The following is a 16,224-nucleotide window of genomic DNA, read 5'->3' on the forward strand; positions in this document are numbered from 1 at the left end:
ATATCAACAAAAAGACACTCAAGGCGAATGGTTATGGTAAATATCAACCCCTGTTTACATACCACTGTAACCATATCACCCTTCACTAGAGTGGTTTTCCCAAGAGGCATATCCAAGTGTGTGAAAAAAAAGGAAGGCCACAAGTTTATTTTCATATGACTTACAAATTATTTACATATGCTTACTCAGACTATGAAGTCAACATGAATTTTCACCACATTAAAGGTCAGCATTAAAAAATTTTCCTCTTCTCTGTTTCTTCTCATCCACCCACTATCTCCACTCCCTAATTCCCTGTACCAGAAATATACAAGAGCCAAAGAAAGAAAAGTGAAAAGAAAAAAAACCCAAACCCAAAAAACTAAAATAAACAAACATGAGGCTAGGAAAAAGGATGTGGACAAAGAAAATGATGACTAGGCTAAAAGACAAGAGTTTGATGAGTATTATTACGTCTATGCTTGAGAAGGCCCCCAGATTTTCTAGAAACTTCCAACTTCCAGTTGTTATCACTTAACTTCTAGCCATGTCACACCCCAGTGCCCTGGTGAGTAAGCCTTGCCTATGCATCCCAATCTTCCTCTGATAGACTGTCCAAGCAAGTTGAAGACAGTCATTCTCTGAATTCTTTTTTTTTTTTTTTTTTTTTTTGAGACGGAGTCTCGCTCTGCCGCCCAGGCTGGAGTGCAGTGGCCGGATCTCAGCTCACTGCAGGCTCCGCCTCCCGGGTTCACGCAATTCTCCTGCCTCAGCCTCCCCAGTAGCTGGGACTACAGGCGCCCGCCACCTCGCCCGGCTAGTTTTTTTTTGTATTTTTTAGTAGAGACGGGGTTTCACCGTGTCAGCCAGGATGGTCTCGATCTCCTGACCTCGTGATCCGCCCGCCTCGGCCTCCCAAAGTGCTGGGATTACAGGCTTGAGCCACCGCGCCCGGCCCATTCTCTGAATTCTTGTGAGATGCAAAGGGGCCCCCTGCTGGTCCCATAGAGGCTGCCTGCCTCAGCCAGACATTACCTCAAGGTGACATCCCTCCTGCCATCCTCTCCCCTCAATGAATAATGAGTTAGAAGGAGAGGAAAGCTTCTGCTTCAGAAAAAGAGGCTTTTCATCTCTTGTAGTTACTACAAGTACCTGATCTAACTTGGTCAACATGAAAAGCCTGACAAAAGTCTGTGGTGAGCTGGAATCTGGTACCAACACATTTGTCATTCTTACATTATTTTCTTCAAGAGGGCTACACATCTTAAAAAAAAAAAAAAATCATGTTTCTTCTTCCTAATCTTCCTTTTCACTGGAGTGTTTTATTCTGAACCCCAGCAAGGATAAGATTTCTAATATCAAAGTGTGGAATTCTAAACTGAGTGTATGAAGCAGAAGGAAGCAAAAATTAAAGTGAAACAAAAAAGCTTAAAGGAAAATTTCCCCCGACGGGTGAAAGTGCTCCACTCTGTATCTCCCTCAGTCTAGTGGGGAACATACACTATGTAGCGAAAAGGTGTGTGTGCTCATCTTTCCTCCTACCCCAGTAAGATTATAGCTATCACTAAAATCCGTATTAAATAAGCCATCATCAACATCTGATCACTATTTTCTTTTTTATTGTCTAGACCAGAGGTCACATTAGTCTTGAATCTGACCTACTGGTCAAGTTCTGATTAACCTACAAAAGCTTTGTTTTTTCTTTTAAACTTTAATTACCTGAACAACATATAAAAATCAGACCTTCCTTCTTGCAACCCAGTGGTAGCCAGGGCCCACATGAGGAAGATGGTGAGTGTTAAAAAAAAAAAAGGGGCCGGGCGCGGTGGCTCAAGCCTGTAATCCCAGCACTTTGGGAGGCCGAGACGGGCGGATCACGAGGTCAGGAGATCGAGACCATCCTGGCTAACACGGTGAAACCCCGTCTCTACTAAAAAATACAAAAAACTAGCCGGGCGAGGTGGCCGGCGCCTGTAGTCCCAGCTACTCGGGAGGCTGAGGCAGGAGAATGGCGTAAACCCGGGAGGCGGAGCTTGCAGTGAGCCGAGATGGCGCCACTGCACTCCAGCCTGGGTGACAGAGCCAGACTCCGTCTCAAAAAAAAAAAAAAAAAAAAAAAAAAAGGAAGATGGTGACTAGGATGGGAAGTCAGCCAGAAGCAGAAGGAGGTTTTCTAAGCAGGGTAGCCACCAAATAGAGGTCTAAATCCATATAAAAACGGCATCTGAGTGGGACAGTGGCCCAGTGGGGTCAGGAAACTAGCCACAAAAAAAAGGAATTGAGCAAATAAATAAATATATTAAAGATACTGGGAGCCAGATTTCCTGCTGTTGGAAAAGAGATTTTAAAATATGAAAAGCAAAAAATGAGAAGGAACTCTGTAGTTTTGAACTAGAACTGTGGGTACTAGTACAAACTTCTGTTTTTCAACAATACATTAGAGACATATATAGAAATATAGATGTACATGTGTATATGTACATATATACATAATTTCCTAACTCTGTTCATGGCCAGGATCTGAAAGCAGAAATGCCCCAGGACAATGAGCATATTTAGCACCCAGATATTGATTTCTAAATACTATACTCCATGAAAAAGCAACCAGTGCTCCTTGGAGAAATGGTTGATTCCAGGGCTAGACTAGAGAAAAAACAAGATGAGCCTGAAACTTTACCTTGTGCTCAAAGAATGATAAAGACATGTCAAAAGGACACAAAGCCAGCTTGAGAGGTCTCCCATTGGCCAAATCTGGGACAATTTGAGCATCAAAATAAATCATGATAGTAAAGAATTATAACCCATTAAATAAAATAGGAATGCTTGAGTCTGCATTGGTATAAATAAATAGATGAATAAATAAATGAGAAGAGAAAGCTCTTCCTTACGGAAAAATGCCAAAAAATAAAAGTAAAAGTTATGATGGAATTAGAAAATCATCATTTGGCAACTACCATAGCAATAATTCATTAAGGCAAGAAAAATCAATAGATTTCTCTTAAAACTGAGAAATGAGATGAAGAATGAAATTTTATATGATTTAAAGCATCTCCCTATAAAATACTTACTAATTACAAAGGGTAAGACCAAATAACTTTACAGTGCAAGAATCTAGTAGATATCACCTACAGCAAGTGGTCAAACACCACTAAATGACTAGCATGTGCCATCAGATATAATGCAATGACAAGAATTAGTATCACTTTTGTGGTATTCTGGCCCCAAATGCATTACCTAGGTCTCTTCATGAGAAAGTATCAGACAAGCCCAAATTGAGGGACAATCCACAAAATGATTGGCCTGTAATCTTCAAAAATGCTGAGATCATGAAAGTCAAAGAATGACTAAGAAACTGTTTCAGACTGAAGGAGACTAAAGAGACCTGACGGCTAAACACAACATGTGATCCCTGATTCCAACTATCCTTTTGCAGTTAAAAAAAAAAAATTTCTTAGGATAACTGGCAGAATTGGAATGAGATCTCTAGACATAGGGTAAAAGGCAATTTTTCATATAATTCTTACAGCTCTTACAGCTCTATAAGTTCAAAATGGTTTCAAAGTTAAAAGTGTAAAAAAGTGGTTTGTTTCACAGTAAAAATCTATATGTTCAAGCCTCACTTAACAAACCAGATCTGGCAATATCAGTGTCAGCTGCTGGCACTAAGTAGCAAATGCCTTTAGATGGGACATGTACTCTCCATTCTCCAGTCTCTACTCTTCCTTCAGTGAATGTACTTGTGAGCATTTATGTTAGTGACCTTTGATTTAGACCATCACACAGTATAAAATTTCACCTTCTTTAGGTCTGAAGTTTCAACACAATTTCTCTATTAACAATAATCTAAAAGAGCACTATTTACTAGGTGCCCCATGACCACGTTTGCACATACAACCATTCGTCACTTAACAATGGGGATATGTTCTGAGAAATGCATTGACAGGCCAATTTCATCGTTGTGTGAACATCATAGAGGGTACTGACACAAACCTGGATGGTATAGCCTACTACACACCTAAGATAGATAGTATAGTCTCTTGCTCCTAGGCTACAAACCTGTATAGCATTGTACTATACTCAATACTGTAGGCAACCGGAACACAATGGTAAGTATCTGTGTATCTAAACATAGGAAAAGTAATACATTGTGTTATGAGGTTACAATGTCACTAGGCCACAGACATTTTTCAGCTCCATTACAATCTTATGGGACTACCATAGTATATGTGGTCCTTCCTTGCCCATTGTTATACAGCACATGACTACATGACTACACTCATCCTAATGTAGGCCAACATTTACACAATGCAGTCTTGAATCTCCCTCTTAATGAGATCAAGATTGAGGAAAGTTCTCACGACAGACCTTTAAGGCCTTGACCTTCAAGCTAAGAAAAAGTAGGGGAGTTCCTATTTTCTTTGCTAAATTCAAAACCCTAGGTACTATTTCTCAGCCTATTGATGAATATAGAACTATTTGCCACCCCCTCCCCCTTTTTTAACCACACTGCAAACAAATACGAATTGTCTTTGACAATATCTTTATTTTGACAATAAATTTTTAAATCGTAAGTTACATTTCCTTTTTGCTTTCTAATGTTTCTCCCTGAGAATCAAGACAATGGTAATAATTTGTCTAAAAGTCTGAATGTCTGTATGGAGAAAAGATTTCAATGTTTGGCATATGGTAGGGACTTGGCAAACATTAACTGAAACTGCACTGGAGTTGCTTGCTCCAAGATCTTTACCAATATGGAACGAAAACAAGAAGGAAACCAGAGAGTTAGTGGGATCTTTTAAACTCCCTTCCCCTATTCAAAAACTAGTCTGTTCTTCTAAGAATATGACCCCACATATTCTTTTTTTTTTTTCTGTCCTGCTGTTTTCTTAAAAGCTTTTTTTTTTAGACCATATCTTCTTATGGTCAGAGTCATAGGCATTCTAGACGTAGAAGTTTAACATCCTCTTTGGTAGTCGTATTTCCTGACAAACATTCACTACAAATGTACAAAGAAAAGAGAAGGGCAGCCTCGAGGAGCCCCTCGCTGTGGCACATGAGTTATCCTTCAACAGGTGTAGGCATTTTGAGCCAGAGCGGTCTGGATGATGAAGAGACAGCACCTCAGGCAGCCTTGCCAGGAGCCACTGGGTTTCATCCTGGCCTGACCCAGAAAAATCTTATGGAAGAGAACAAGAGGCCCAAGAGCTCTCTGATCTGCTGTCAACCAGCTGCAGCCGGGAGACTGCCAAAGCGCTGCAGTGACTAGGCAGCGCCCTACAGAGCCGTCTGGGAGGGGATTACCAGCCTGATCCCTTGTCTTTAGAGCCAGAAATGACTCAAACTTCACAAACAGCAAGGGCCTTCCAGGGACGGTGACAATGAGCACTGGAAAGGGTTTTCTCCCCCTTGTTGGTGTCTCTTCCCCCTACTTGCTGCTGTGGCAGATTCTGGACAGTGTGCAGCCTGTGAGGTAATCTGAATTCCTTGGCAACCAGCAAGTACCTGAATTCTTTCAAAACCACAGGAATCCAGCAGAGAAAAGGTAAATATCCCTGCGGAGCCAGTGTTAATTAGCAAGGAAGGCTACTGAAGAAGGAACTGGGGGTGGGGAGAAAGGGAAAGGCAGTACAAATGTTTTGGGGTCTTTTCTGAATTTCCACTGAATAATATGGCTGAGGCAGAAAAAAGGGTGTTCCAACCAGGACCTTCCCAGAGTCCTCTCCTCCCACCTCCGCCGCATGGGTGGAACTCAGCTCCCTGGATGGGTACTCACACGCCCCCCAAGTTGCTAGAGCTGCCTATCTTTGGGTCTCTGGCAACACATTTGGTTTTTAACTCCATTTTGTTTTAATTTTTTTGAACTTTTTATTTTTCCTGTTTCAGTGAAAATCGGGCTGTTAGCTTCATCTCAGAAAGGGCTCTGTCAAACCATCTAAACCCAATACTGGATCCACCTAAAGCTGTAAAATCCAGGACAAAATCTTTTGGGATTCCACCCCTGACGGGAAAAAGAATCTGCACCATTTTGGTAGAGCACAGCACCCCTCTGTGGAAACTGAGTGTCCCCTGGTGGTGCAAAACAGCAACACGCAAGCAAAATTCAAAAGCACAGGGGACCTCTGAGGGCTACTGCGACAATCACAAAAAGCTGCACCCAAATACCAGGGGGAACAATTGCAACACTTCTTCAATATTTTACCCACACATAAGAAAACAGAGTTCTCCCACTTCTTACGTTAATAAAACAATAAGGACAACTAAAAACACTCACCTATACAGAAACTAGGGTTTTCGCAAATTTAATTTTGTGTAAAAAAATTTACACAAAATAACTGATATCACAAAACTGTCTTGTGAAATGAACTTAATCTTTCTATCACCTAGCATTAATTTGAGGTCCAAAACAGAAGTGACAGGGTGTAAGAGAATTCATTTCTAAAGAAGGAAGTGAATTGTATTTGCCTCCTGTTCCATCTCTTTAGGAAAGATGATGGTTTTTCTTGTTAAGCCTCAATGTAACCCAGTAATCTCATCCCAAACTGATTGTCTTCAGTTATGTCTACATAAAATACATGTGGCCCAAGATAACTAAAAGCTGCAGATCTAGAGATGCTATAGACTATCGACATAGTTGAACAGACTCTGAGGGTTACAACAAAGCAAGTGAATGTCAAGATACAGAATAAGTGAAGACACAAGAACTTAGACACATTGAAATTACTGCACGGAACAATGTGCCCTCACAGGACTCTCGCAAACAGCGCATCATATTGCCATGCGTCATGCTTTTGTAAAGCTTTGATAAAGCTTTTTTATTCACCTACACTTTCAGGTAAACCTAACGAAAGCCCCGAAAATTCATGTTGTTTTCTGGCCCACTTGGTCTGAGTTTTTTAAAAGCTGTTTTTCTAATTATCCTGAGAAAAAACATCCATTGACTACATGTATATATATAAATTTTTTGTTTCTGCTGGAAGCAAAAGGGTTATACTTAATTCAGTAGATTCTGACTTCCAACACACAACCAGTTAGCCAAAGCACTTGCATATTTGTAGTAAATTCTATAATAAACATTGGTGCTGTTGTTCTCACATTGTGCTCTGAACCCAAAAGGTCTTAAAATTGTGCCAAATTTCACCCATAGAGAGGGCTGTTAATATTGTTGGTGACAATATCTTTGGAATATTAAGCAAAATATATTGGTATGATATCCTTGAGAAACAGTGAAGCACAACTTCCATCTCTTTTCTCTATTCCCAAAGTCCAATTTTTGGCAGGACATAATCAGTTTCTAAAACTTGACACAGGAGAGAAGTTAAGGTGAGGATGAGCAGAGGAAGGAGAATGATGAAACTTATAATACAAAAGAGAGAAAGCTCAGAAGTCTCAAATTATAAAGCTGAAAATCCTCAGCACCTTGCATATCTGAGAGGTTAGGAGTGTATTTTACTTTCATTTTGTTCTAAATAATATAAGGAATAGGCTTTTTTTCTTTCTTTCTTTTTTTTTTTTTTTTTTTCATGAGATGCGGTCTCACAATGTTGACCAAGCTGGTCTTGAACGCCTGGCCTCAGGCAATCCTCCCGTCTCAGCCTCCCAAAGTACTAGGATTACAGGTGTGAGCCACCACACCTGGCCAGGAATAGGCTTTTATACCTAATTTTGTATAGTGATCCTTCATGAGAGCACATGTGTCTACAAACATTATCAACAATTTCTTTCCTATAAAAACCTGATTAGAGCTAGTAGTCAGCTCATGTTCAGATGCCTGGTTCAGCCCTTTATCTAATAACTGGGAGATGTTTCAGTTCTTCCCTTTCTTAATTTTCAAGAAACAAGAGGCCTGAACTAGGGAGTTTTGGTAGTCTCCAATGTTCCCAGGGCTCAAACTCAAAATCTCAGTTAAGAATGTGACGGGACTTATAAATGCTGTCACTGCCACCTAGAGGGGAATGGAACACAGAACTCCACCAGCGAGAAGGTTTGGTTAGTCCACTTTCACTGATTTCAAGTCATAGGATACATTTCAAAAAAACTAAGTCTCTAAAATCATTAAAAGACCATTCTAAAATAATAGTTGTCAGAGTACAATAATATTTGTCAAAGCACCTGTACATAAATAGGTAGTCTTCTTTTATCCATAGTATTTCCCATCTTCCAATTGTATTTTCTAAAATACAGAAACATACACAGACCAGGCTTTTTTAGCTTGTTGTGACCACTCACAGATGCAAACCACCTCCTAAACTGCTATGCTTTGTAACAAGCTTGTCCAACCTGAGGCCCACAGGCTGCATACAGCCCAGGACGGCTTTGAATGTGGCCCAACACAAATTTATAAACTTTCTTAAAATATTATGAGTTTTTTTGCAATTTTTTTTAAGCTCATCAGCTATTGTTAGTGTATTTTACGTGTGGCCCAAGACAATTCTTCCTCCAGTGTGGCCCAGGGAAGCCAAAAGATTGGACACCCCTGCTCTATATCAAAGGCACTACGCATGAAAAGAACTTCAGGGCAAACTAGCTGGCTAATACAAAAATTCAGTTTTGTTGGGGAAAAGAACACAGCATAGTAGTTGCATACTTATTTTAAACAATTTAAAGGGTTTATGAAAACAATTACCTATAAAATTCTGTGGCTATAGGAAACAAAACTTCAAAATATAACAACTTGAACTTAATCTCATAAGTCACATTACCTTAAAACTTAAAAAGCACCTCAACAGGCCAGGTGTGGTGGCTCACAACTGTAATCTCAGCACTTTGGGAGGCCGAGGCGGGCAGATCATGAGGTCAGGAGATCAAGACCATCCTGGCTAACATGGTGAAACCCCGTCTCTACTAAAAATACAAAAAATTAGCTGGGCGTCGTGGCGGGCGCCTGTAGTCCCAGCTACTTGGGAGGCTGAGGCAGGAGAATGGCATGAACCCGGGAGGCGGAGCTTGCAGTGAGCTGAGATCGCGCCACTGCACTCCAGCCTGGGTGACACAGCAAGACTCCATCTCAAAAAAAAAAAAAAAAAAAAAGCACCTTAACAAAAAGAGAACAATGTATGTACAACCACTGTAAAGTCACTTGCATGTTAAGAAAAAAAAAAAAAACTCAATTAATACTTTCTAAATATGAAATAGTCTGAGCTCTGAGCTCTGGAGTCAGATCCATGAGGTCAAATCCCCATTCCACTTCTCCCACCTCTAAATCTGTTTCCTCAACTGCAAAAATGCATTAACTAAAAGGTTGTTGCGAGGATGAAAATAAATGCCTGGCATATAATAGGCAAATAAAGGTAGGATTTTATTTTTCTTTCTACATCTATCCTGAAGAACAACGGCAAATTATCTTAATATCCTAGGGGCGTCATAACAATTGTCACTGCAGGAAAATACCATATGATCCTGGATCAGTGCTGGGGATGATGTTTACGCACCTTATGTGTGGACATGCAGTGAGATTACAGACAAATAAGCCTAATTTCTGAAGTTCTTTTTAGGCATAGTGGCTTTGATGTTACAGAGCACAGCAGTTGAGGAGGTGGGTTGCATCTGTAAGCAGTAATGACAAGTGAAAATAGCATGATCTGATTTAATAAACTTGTTAATGGGTCCACTCTTAATATACCCACCCAAACCCTACACCCCAAAACAGCTTCTTACCTAGCCAATCCTTCTTCATACAGATAGATGACAAGAGGATCATAGGAAGTCACCAGCACATAGAGGCGCACGTCAAACTTGAAATCTAAAAAAAAAAAGTATGTATTCACACACAAAAAAAACTAAGTTCATTTGTTTCCTGTTACAGAATAAACAACGAAACCAAGAAACGTGAAAGAAAGAACATTCCTCCTCTCCACATGAAACACACACTGCCCACATACCTTGACTTTGGAGGATAACTAATAATTATACTATATAAGGGTACCATATACATAGTATATTATGTATATAGTACATAATAAAAACAGTATAATGTATATATACATTAATATAACCCTAATGTATATATAATGTATATGTGTATATGTCATTTTCATATATATTACTGCATAATTTTCATACATATATTAATTACTATATAACTTATAAAGCACTTTCTCTTATATTGTCTCATTTCACCTTCAAATAAATCCCAAGAGATAGGTAAGGAACCTGCTGTCTTTCTGGAGCCACACATGTCAAGAATTTCACAACAGTATAATAAAGACTTACTAGAGAAGGCTATGAAAAGTTTAAAAAGTTTAGCAAAGATCTGGCCCAATTTGGTCAAGGGCCTAATCACAACTCACCATCTATGAGCAGGGGGTTGTTAATATAACGGGAGACCAGAATGTTTTCTTCCAGGGAAATCTGGTTTGGCTATTGAGTAAACAGAAAGAATGAAAGAATAGAAATACACAGGAATCCTAATTTACAATAAGGGAGCAAAGTTCTTAACCTTTAAAGAAATGGAAAACTAAAATTCTGGTTAAAGTTTCCTCCAAGGTACCCATATATTCAGTTGGCCATGTAATATCACTTCTATAACACTATAGGCATCCAATTATGATGCAGGAAAAATAAATTTAAACAGTACCTCTCACATAATAAATACAGCCTAAATAGCTTTAAAGATGTGTCTATACATGATATTAAATAGTTACATGCTAAGAAAATAAGAGCCACTTTAAAAATAAATAAAAACTTGCTTTCTCCCTACTGTAAAGTAAAATAGAAATTTAAAACTACTACTACTATTCTTAAATGAAGGCTTTCATTAAGATGTTTAGAGAATTTACAGATCCACAATGGATCCCAGCATTTCTTCCATAAAATGAGATAGGTGTTTAATTGATTCACTTAAGGGTATTTGCTAAGCAACTGTATGCAAAGAGTGAATACAATCTTTTAAAGATTTCTTCAATGAAAAACAGTTGTTGAAAAACTGCACTGGGGATATCATGATGAAGATAACAGATATAATCTCTGCCTGGCAGATTTAAGATTCAGTAAATCCCTATCCCTGAAAAGTTTAATATTTAGGTAGAGGAACAGCAAAATATAGAATGTAAAAGAACACAAAGCAGCATTTCTATAAATATAAGATGTCAGGTTGCAAAGTTAAAGTGCAGACCAATCAGGTGGGACCAGTCAGGGAAGACTTGTCCCGGAAGAGCAGATGCAGAAATGAATGGCGAAGGCTGGGAAGTACATGGTGGAGAAGAAAGGAGCCCATCATGGGAAGATGGCATACATCAAGCCCAGTAGAAAGGAGGGTGGGCCGATTCATGACCTGGGGCTAAAAGACTGAACTGGGAAATTATGAAAGACATGGTTAAACAATGAGGAGGGAGGGACCCCACTGGCAAAGGGATAGGTATGAATCCCTGGCAAACAGAGTTTATATTTAGTATGGTGGGAAGCAGGAAATTATTGTGGATTCTAGATTAAGGAAACAGCAAGATTAAAATATCTTGGGGGAAAAGAAAAAAAAACACCTTCATGTGTGATTAGATAAAGCTGGAAGTCACAATTCATGTAGGACAAAAGGGCTCCAAAAGGGAAGTGGTAATGATAATAATTAGGTTGATCATAGCTACAGTAAAGGCAACAGAAATAACCATCAACATTTGCAGAAACAAAATTTAACAAATGTACTAAACATGTGGATGTGCCAAGTGCTGTTCTGAGTCTGTTCACAGGATTATTTCATTTAATCCTCACCCAACCCCATGAGGCAGGTATATCACCATCCACATCTTATAGATGAAAAAAGAATCAGAGGGGGTTAGGGACCTGCTCAAAGTCACGGAGCTAATAAGCAATAGAGCAGCAATGGAATCCAGACAGTCTTCCTCACAGGCTTTGCTTTTAGGCATTATTCTTACCTCTTCCCAATATTGTGCTCTCAAATTTAATTGCCCCCAAATTCAAAAGTTTGTCTTTATAATAATGCATTTCCTACCCTCAATACTACTGTTTCTCATATGATAATTTTGTGACCTATAACATTATACACAATCACTATGAGCAGCTGTGAAGTCAGAATGAGACTCCTCTCTCATTGCCCACTGCTGCTATCTCAAAGTCAGAACACAGCTTTCACAACCCATCTCCACGCATCACAGGAACACAATGACATCATTACTGATTCATCCCTAATGAACTCCATCACCCATACCATTTCCTGATTCCCTTACATTTCTTGATCAGCTTCTCATAAGTATTATCTCCATTTTGAATCTGCTCAGTGAGAATTGATGCAATCACTGTACAGCTGCAGGCTATGTTGTAAACCTATACTCAAACAATCACAGCTGTCTTCCTACTGAGTAGAACCTATAGGCTACAATAAATATCTAGTCACCCAACTTTTCTCCACAGCAGAGAATATGCTGATAGTGGTCATCATTCCATGACACATCTAATGCCCATGCCCATTTCCTCTCCTCCCTTGCTCACCATACACATTTATCCTTTGAGTTACACATAACATAAACCCTTACATTATTTAGGTAACTTTACTATGTGTTCTATTGTCTTTATCCCTCACTTCTATCTGCATTGGGAGTTAAACTGTAGGCTCCCAGAAGAAAAGAAAGGTTTGGGTGTAGTTTCTTTGCATAGCGTTACAGACTGAAGAGCAACTAAGAAAAACTTTTTGATACCTTCAAGCCTGTTTCCTTTTCATCAATCCCCAGTTAACTCATTTCAAATTATTTCAATTTAAAGCTCAAACTGCCTCCCAAAGTATGTTAAAGCTGGAATCTGAATTGTTGGGAAAGTTGGAAACACATCTTTCTTTTTCTGAGACAGTGTCTCACTTCTTGGTCCAGGCTGGTGTCCAATGGCGTGATTTCGGCTCACTGCAACCTCCGCCTCCCAGGTTCAAGCAATTCTCCTGCCTCAGCCTCCCCAGTAGTTGAGATTACAAGCACATGCCACCACACCCGGCTAATTTTTTTATTTTTAGTAGAGACAGGGCTTCACCATGTTGGCCAGGCTGGTCTCAAACTCCTGGCCTCAAGTGATCTGCCCGCCTTGGCCTCCCAAAGTGCTGGGATTACAGGCGTGAGCCACCACACCTGGCTGGAAACATGTCTTTCTAACTGGACCTTAAGATTAAAGCTCAGGTATCCATTAAGTCACCGTAAAGCAGAATGGTATGGATTAAGAGTGTCTATGCTGGCATCATCTGGACCTGAGTTACAACCTTGACTCTACCACTTACTAAGGAAATATTAATTACCTCATAGGGTTCATATATGGATTAAAAGAGATTATGTTTAGAAAGGACAGTGGTAGGCTCAATAAACATTAGTTATGATTACTGCAAACTTAACAGAATATATGTGGTTCTAATTACAAAGTCCCACAGCTCAACAGCATTCATCACGACCTGCCACATGCCATTCTACTCAGAGTACTGAGTAGCAGTATTATGAAAATTAAGAGATACATAATAATTAAGAGAATTTCTCAAAAGCTTTTAAGGAGTGACAACACAGTAGGTACTCCCGAAATACTTGTTGAGAAATGAGAAAAACAGAGGAAACCTAAGATAAAAACATATAAGCAAACAGAAACAAGAGAGTACAGAATTATATTCACAAATATAGGAGGGACTGGAGTGACCTAACACTCTCCTAATACATGCAAGTCTCAGAGCATGTATCAATACTGTATTTACCATGGATCATGTGTGAGACAAGGATGACTCAACTTGACTTCCATAATCAACTTCATACCTTATTCAGAAAACATCCATTCTTTCCCCTCCTTGATCTGAATATACTAAATTGGGAAAATACGGCCTTTAGCCATGGTTACTGAAGGAGTGGAGCAAACACAGCTCTGTTCCTTTATGCTGTATTTCTAGAGTTAAAGAGCACACATCCTTATGAGACCACATTAGTCAACCAACCGAGATGCTTCCATCTATGGTCCACACTTCTCTTTTCAGTGCTACATAAAAGTGATGCTTTTGCTGTCCTTTATCCTGTTCTCGTAATGGTAAAAGTTGCTATTTGTAGAGAGTTTCCAAAAGGTTATGACCACTATAGGGAAGTTTTAATAAGTGGCCCTCTCACTCCAGTGGGAAGACAGGGGAAGATATTTCCATTTGGCCCTCACACCAACTCCATCCCCACTGCCTAAATCCCTCACTCGCTCGCATTAGTTCTGCCCCCAGACCCTCGCCGCAGCCTTCCCTCTCCTCACTCTCCTGCTCAAATCTAAAAGGAAAGCAGGCAGCAGCCTTGGAAAGAGTTACTTCATCCAGTTGGCTAATGGGTCACATATTCCATGGGAAAGGATCCAGGTATGGAAAAGAGGGGATGGTTATGCCTTTTGTGTAAGCAGAGAGAAGAGTATTAACAACATGGTTTGCAGGTCTGGGTAAAAGGTGGTAAAATTCCACCGGGAATTTCGGGGTGAAACGGGAGTATTTTCCCATTATGTCCGCATGTTGCCAGCTCCCCTCATGCCTCCTGGCATCTTCCCAGGCTTCTGTCTGGCACTTCCACTAAATACCTAAAAGAATCAGACTCATTCCAAAGCTTCACAAAGAGGGAGGGGGAAGGCAAAAGGTCCTGCCAAGTACTTTGATCTATGCAGGGGGTCTCAAGGGATTCAGCCCAAGGAGAGGTGGGAGGGAGAAAAAGGCTCTTACACAGCCTGCCAAACACATTCTCTAAAGACATGTCACCCCGTTGAGATTCGGCGTCCAGGGAAGAGTTAGGGCGCAGGGTTCTCGGCTCCACCAAGCAAAGTTTAACTTTTCTATCCTTTATGATGCTAGCTTTAAAATAACAAATCACTAGGGCAAAAGAGCATTCCAAAAGAAAAAAGTCCCAGATGAGCTGGGAATAGATCCTATTCTTTTTGAGTCATGTCTAAGAAAATAAAAAGCAAACTCGTACCATAGCTGACTTTCAACAAATTCCATTTGGCAGCTAAAACCCAAACCCAAACTAGTGCCGTCTATGAGATTCAAACAACACTGGAGCTCCTGGCACAGAGCTGAAGGAAAAGCTGTTGGAGAGGGGCCTTCATCACCAAGGTCAGAGCAGAGACAAGAGGAGACAGAGCCAAGGCATATGACCATGACCTTATGTCACAGGAGACTCAGGGTAAAAGGCCTCCAGAGTGGCCTAGGCCAGGTAACAGAAGTTGCAGCCAATGCCTGAGGCTATAGCAGTTGCTCTACCAAAACCAGATCCTGTATTTATTTGGCATGAAGGGTCTGGCCATCATTGTTTATGGTACCGTTTTGAGTCCAGCCTGAATTTAAGGACTTTCCAATGTGAAAGATCACTCAGAAAGTTAGTTTCTACACATATGGCAAACAGCTCAATGTGAAAAGACAACTGGGGAATTTAAGATGGGGTTCTGGTCCCACATACAACTTATCTACCTACCCCTGCCCTTCCAGAGTTCCAGTGGAAGGATAGAAAGAATATTTTCAAAAGAATGAAATGATATTAAAGCTAGAAAAAAGTAAAAGGAGCCAGAAAAGTCCAAAAGAGATCAAAGTGATCTTCTCAAGGAAGCTCCCGCAAATTTCCAAGCTTGTAGTCAACAAACATGAAGATCAGGGATCAGCCAAGGAATCAGAATCAGATAATTAACAAACAGCATTTAGAACAGTGAGGCCAGTAGACGTGTGGGTATAGAAATCTGATAGAGGAGACTGGAACTTGAGGCCACTTTATCCCCAATACACACAAAAAGGAAAAGAAAAGTAGCTCTGACCAAGAGGGAAATCACCAAAATCTTCTTCTACGTTCGCAATATGGCCCACTCCATTTTGGCAAGGTGGAAGGGGCGTGCTCCTCAACACGTCCACATAAAGCAAAGCCTGAGAGTCAACATGTTTTGCCCTTACATAAAATTCACAGTCAGCCTCTTCCAGGGAGAAGATATTAGGAAAAGAGTTCTACACAACCATGGTAGAAACCCAGACCAGCTGCCAGTTTCATTCAGTCTAGTCTTTTGTTCATAAATATGGTCCAACACATAAGGATCATCAAAACTGAGAAAATCCAATAGCAGGGGAAAAGACAATCCCAGTAAAATTCAAGGACAGAAGAGAATTTTTCAAAAATTTCCATTGGTATCCTCAGAAGGACAGGCAGGCAAACTGCATCCATTATGCAACAAAAGGTTGTTATTTGTAAATAAAAATAAAGCAAATCAGAATATGAGTTTCTGGAAATCAACCTGTGATATCCAATATAAAAATACAGTAGATAAATGAATAATAAAATG

At 40.0% G+C, this 16,224-nt stretch overlaps 1 protein-coding gene across 21 annotated transcripts in view; it reads right to left on the reverse strand.

Moving 5' to 3' along the window:
* Positions 1–16,224, reverse strand: part of LOC105495767 (tubulin tyrosine ligase like 5) — a 291,082-nt gene that overhangs the window by 236,772 nt on the left and 38,086 nt on the right. For 20 of the 21 annotated variants that reach the window (XR_011625701.1, XR_011625700.1, XR_011625699.1 and 17 more), the window contains exons 8-9: positions 10,266–10,335; positions 9,634–9,718 (exon numbers count right to left, since the gene is read on the reverse strand). Coding sequence is in view for 16 of the 21 variants with exons in the window: in XM_011765497.3 (XP_011763799.2) it covers positions 9,634–9,718; positions 10,266–10,335 (155 nt within the window). In the remaining 5 variants the exon portion in view is untranslated. Of the gene's footprint in view, positions 1–9,407; positions 9,536–9,633; positions 9,719–10,265; positions 10,336–16,224 lie in introns of those variants that run through there. The other variant, XM_011765505.3, reaches the window with a different exon arrangement.

Source organism: Macaca nemestrina, chromosome 7 (genome assembly GCF_043159975.1).
Source record: "Macaca nemestrina isolate mMacNem1 chromosome 7, mMacNem.hap1, whole genome shotgun sequence".
Taxonomy (NCBI): domain Eukaryota; kingdom Metazoa; phylum Chordata; class Mammalia; order Primates; family Cercopithecidae; genus Macaca; species Macaca nemestrina.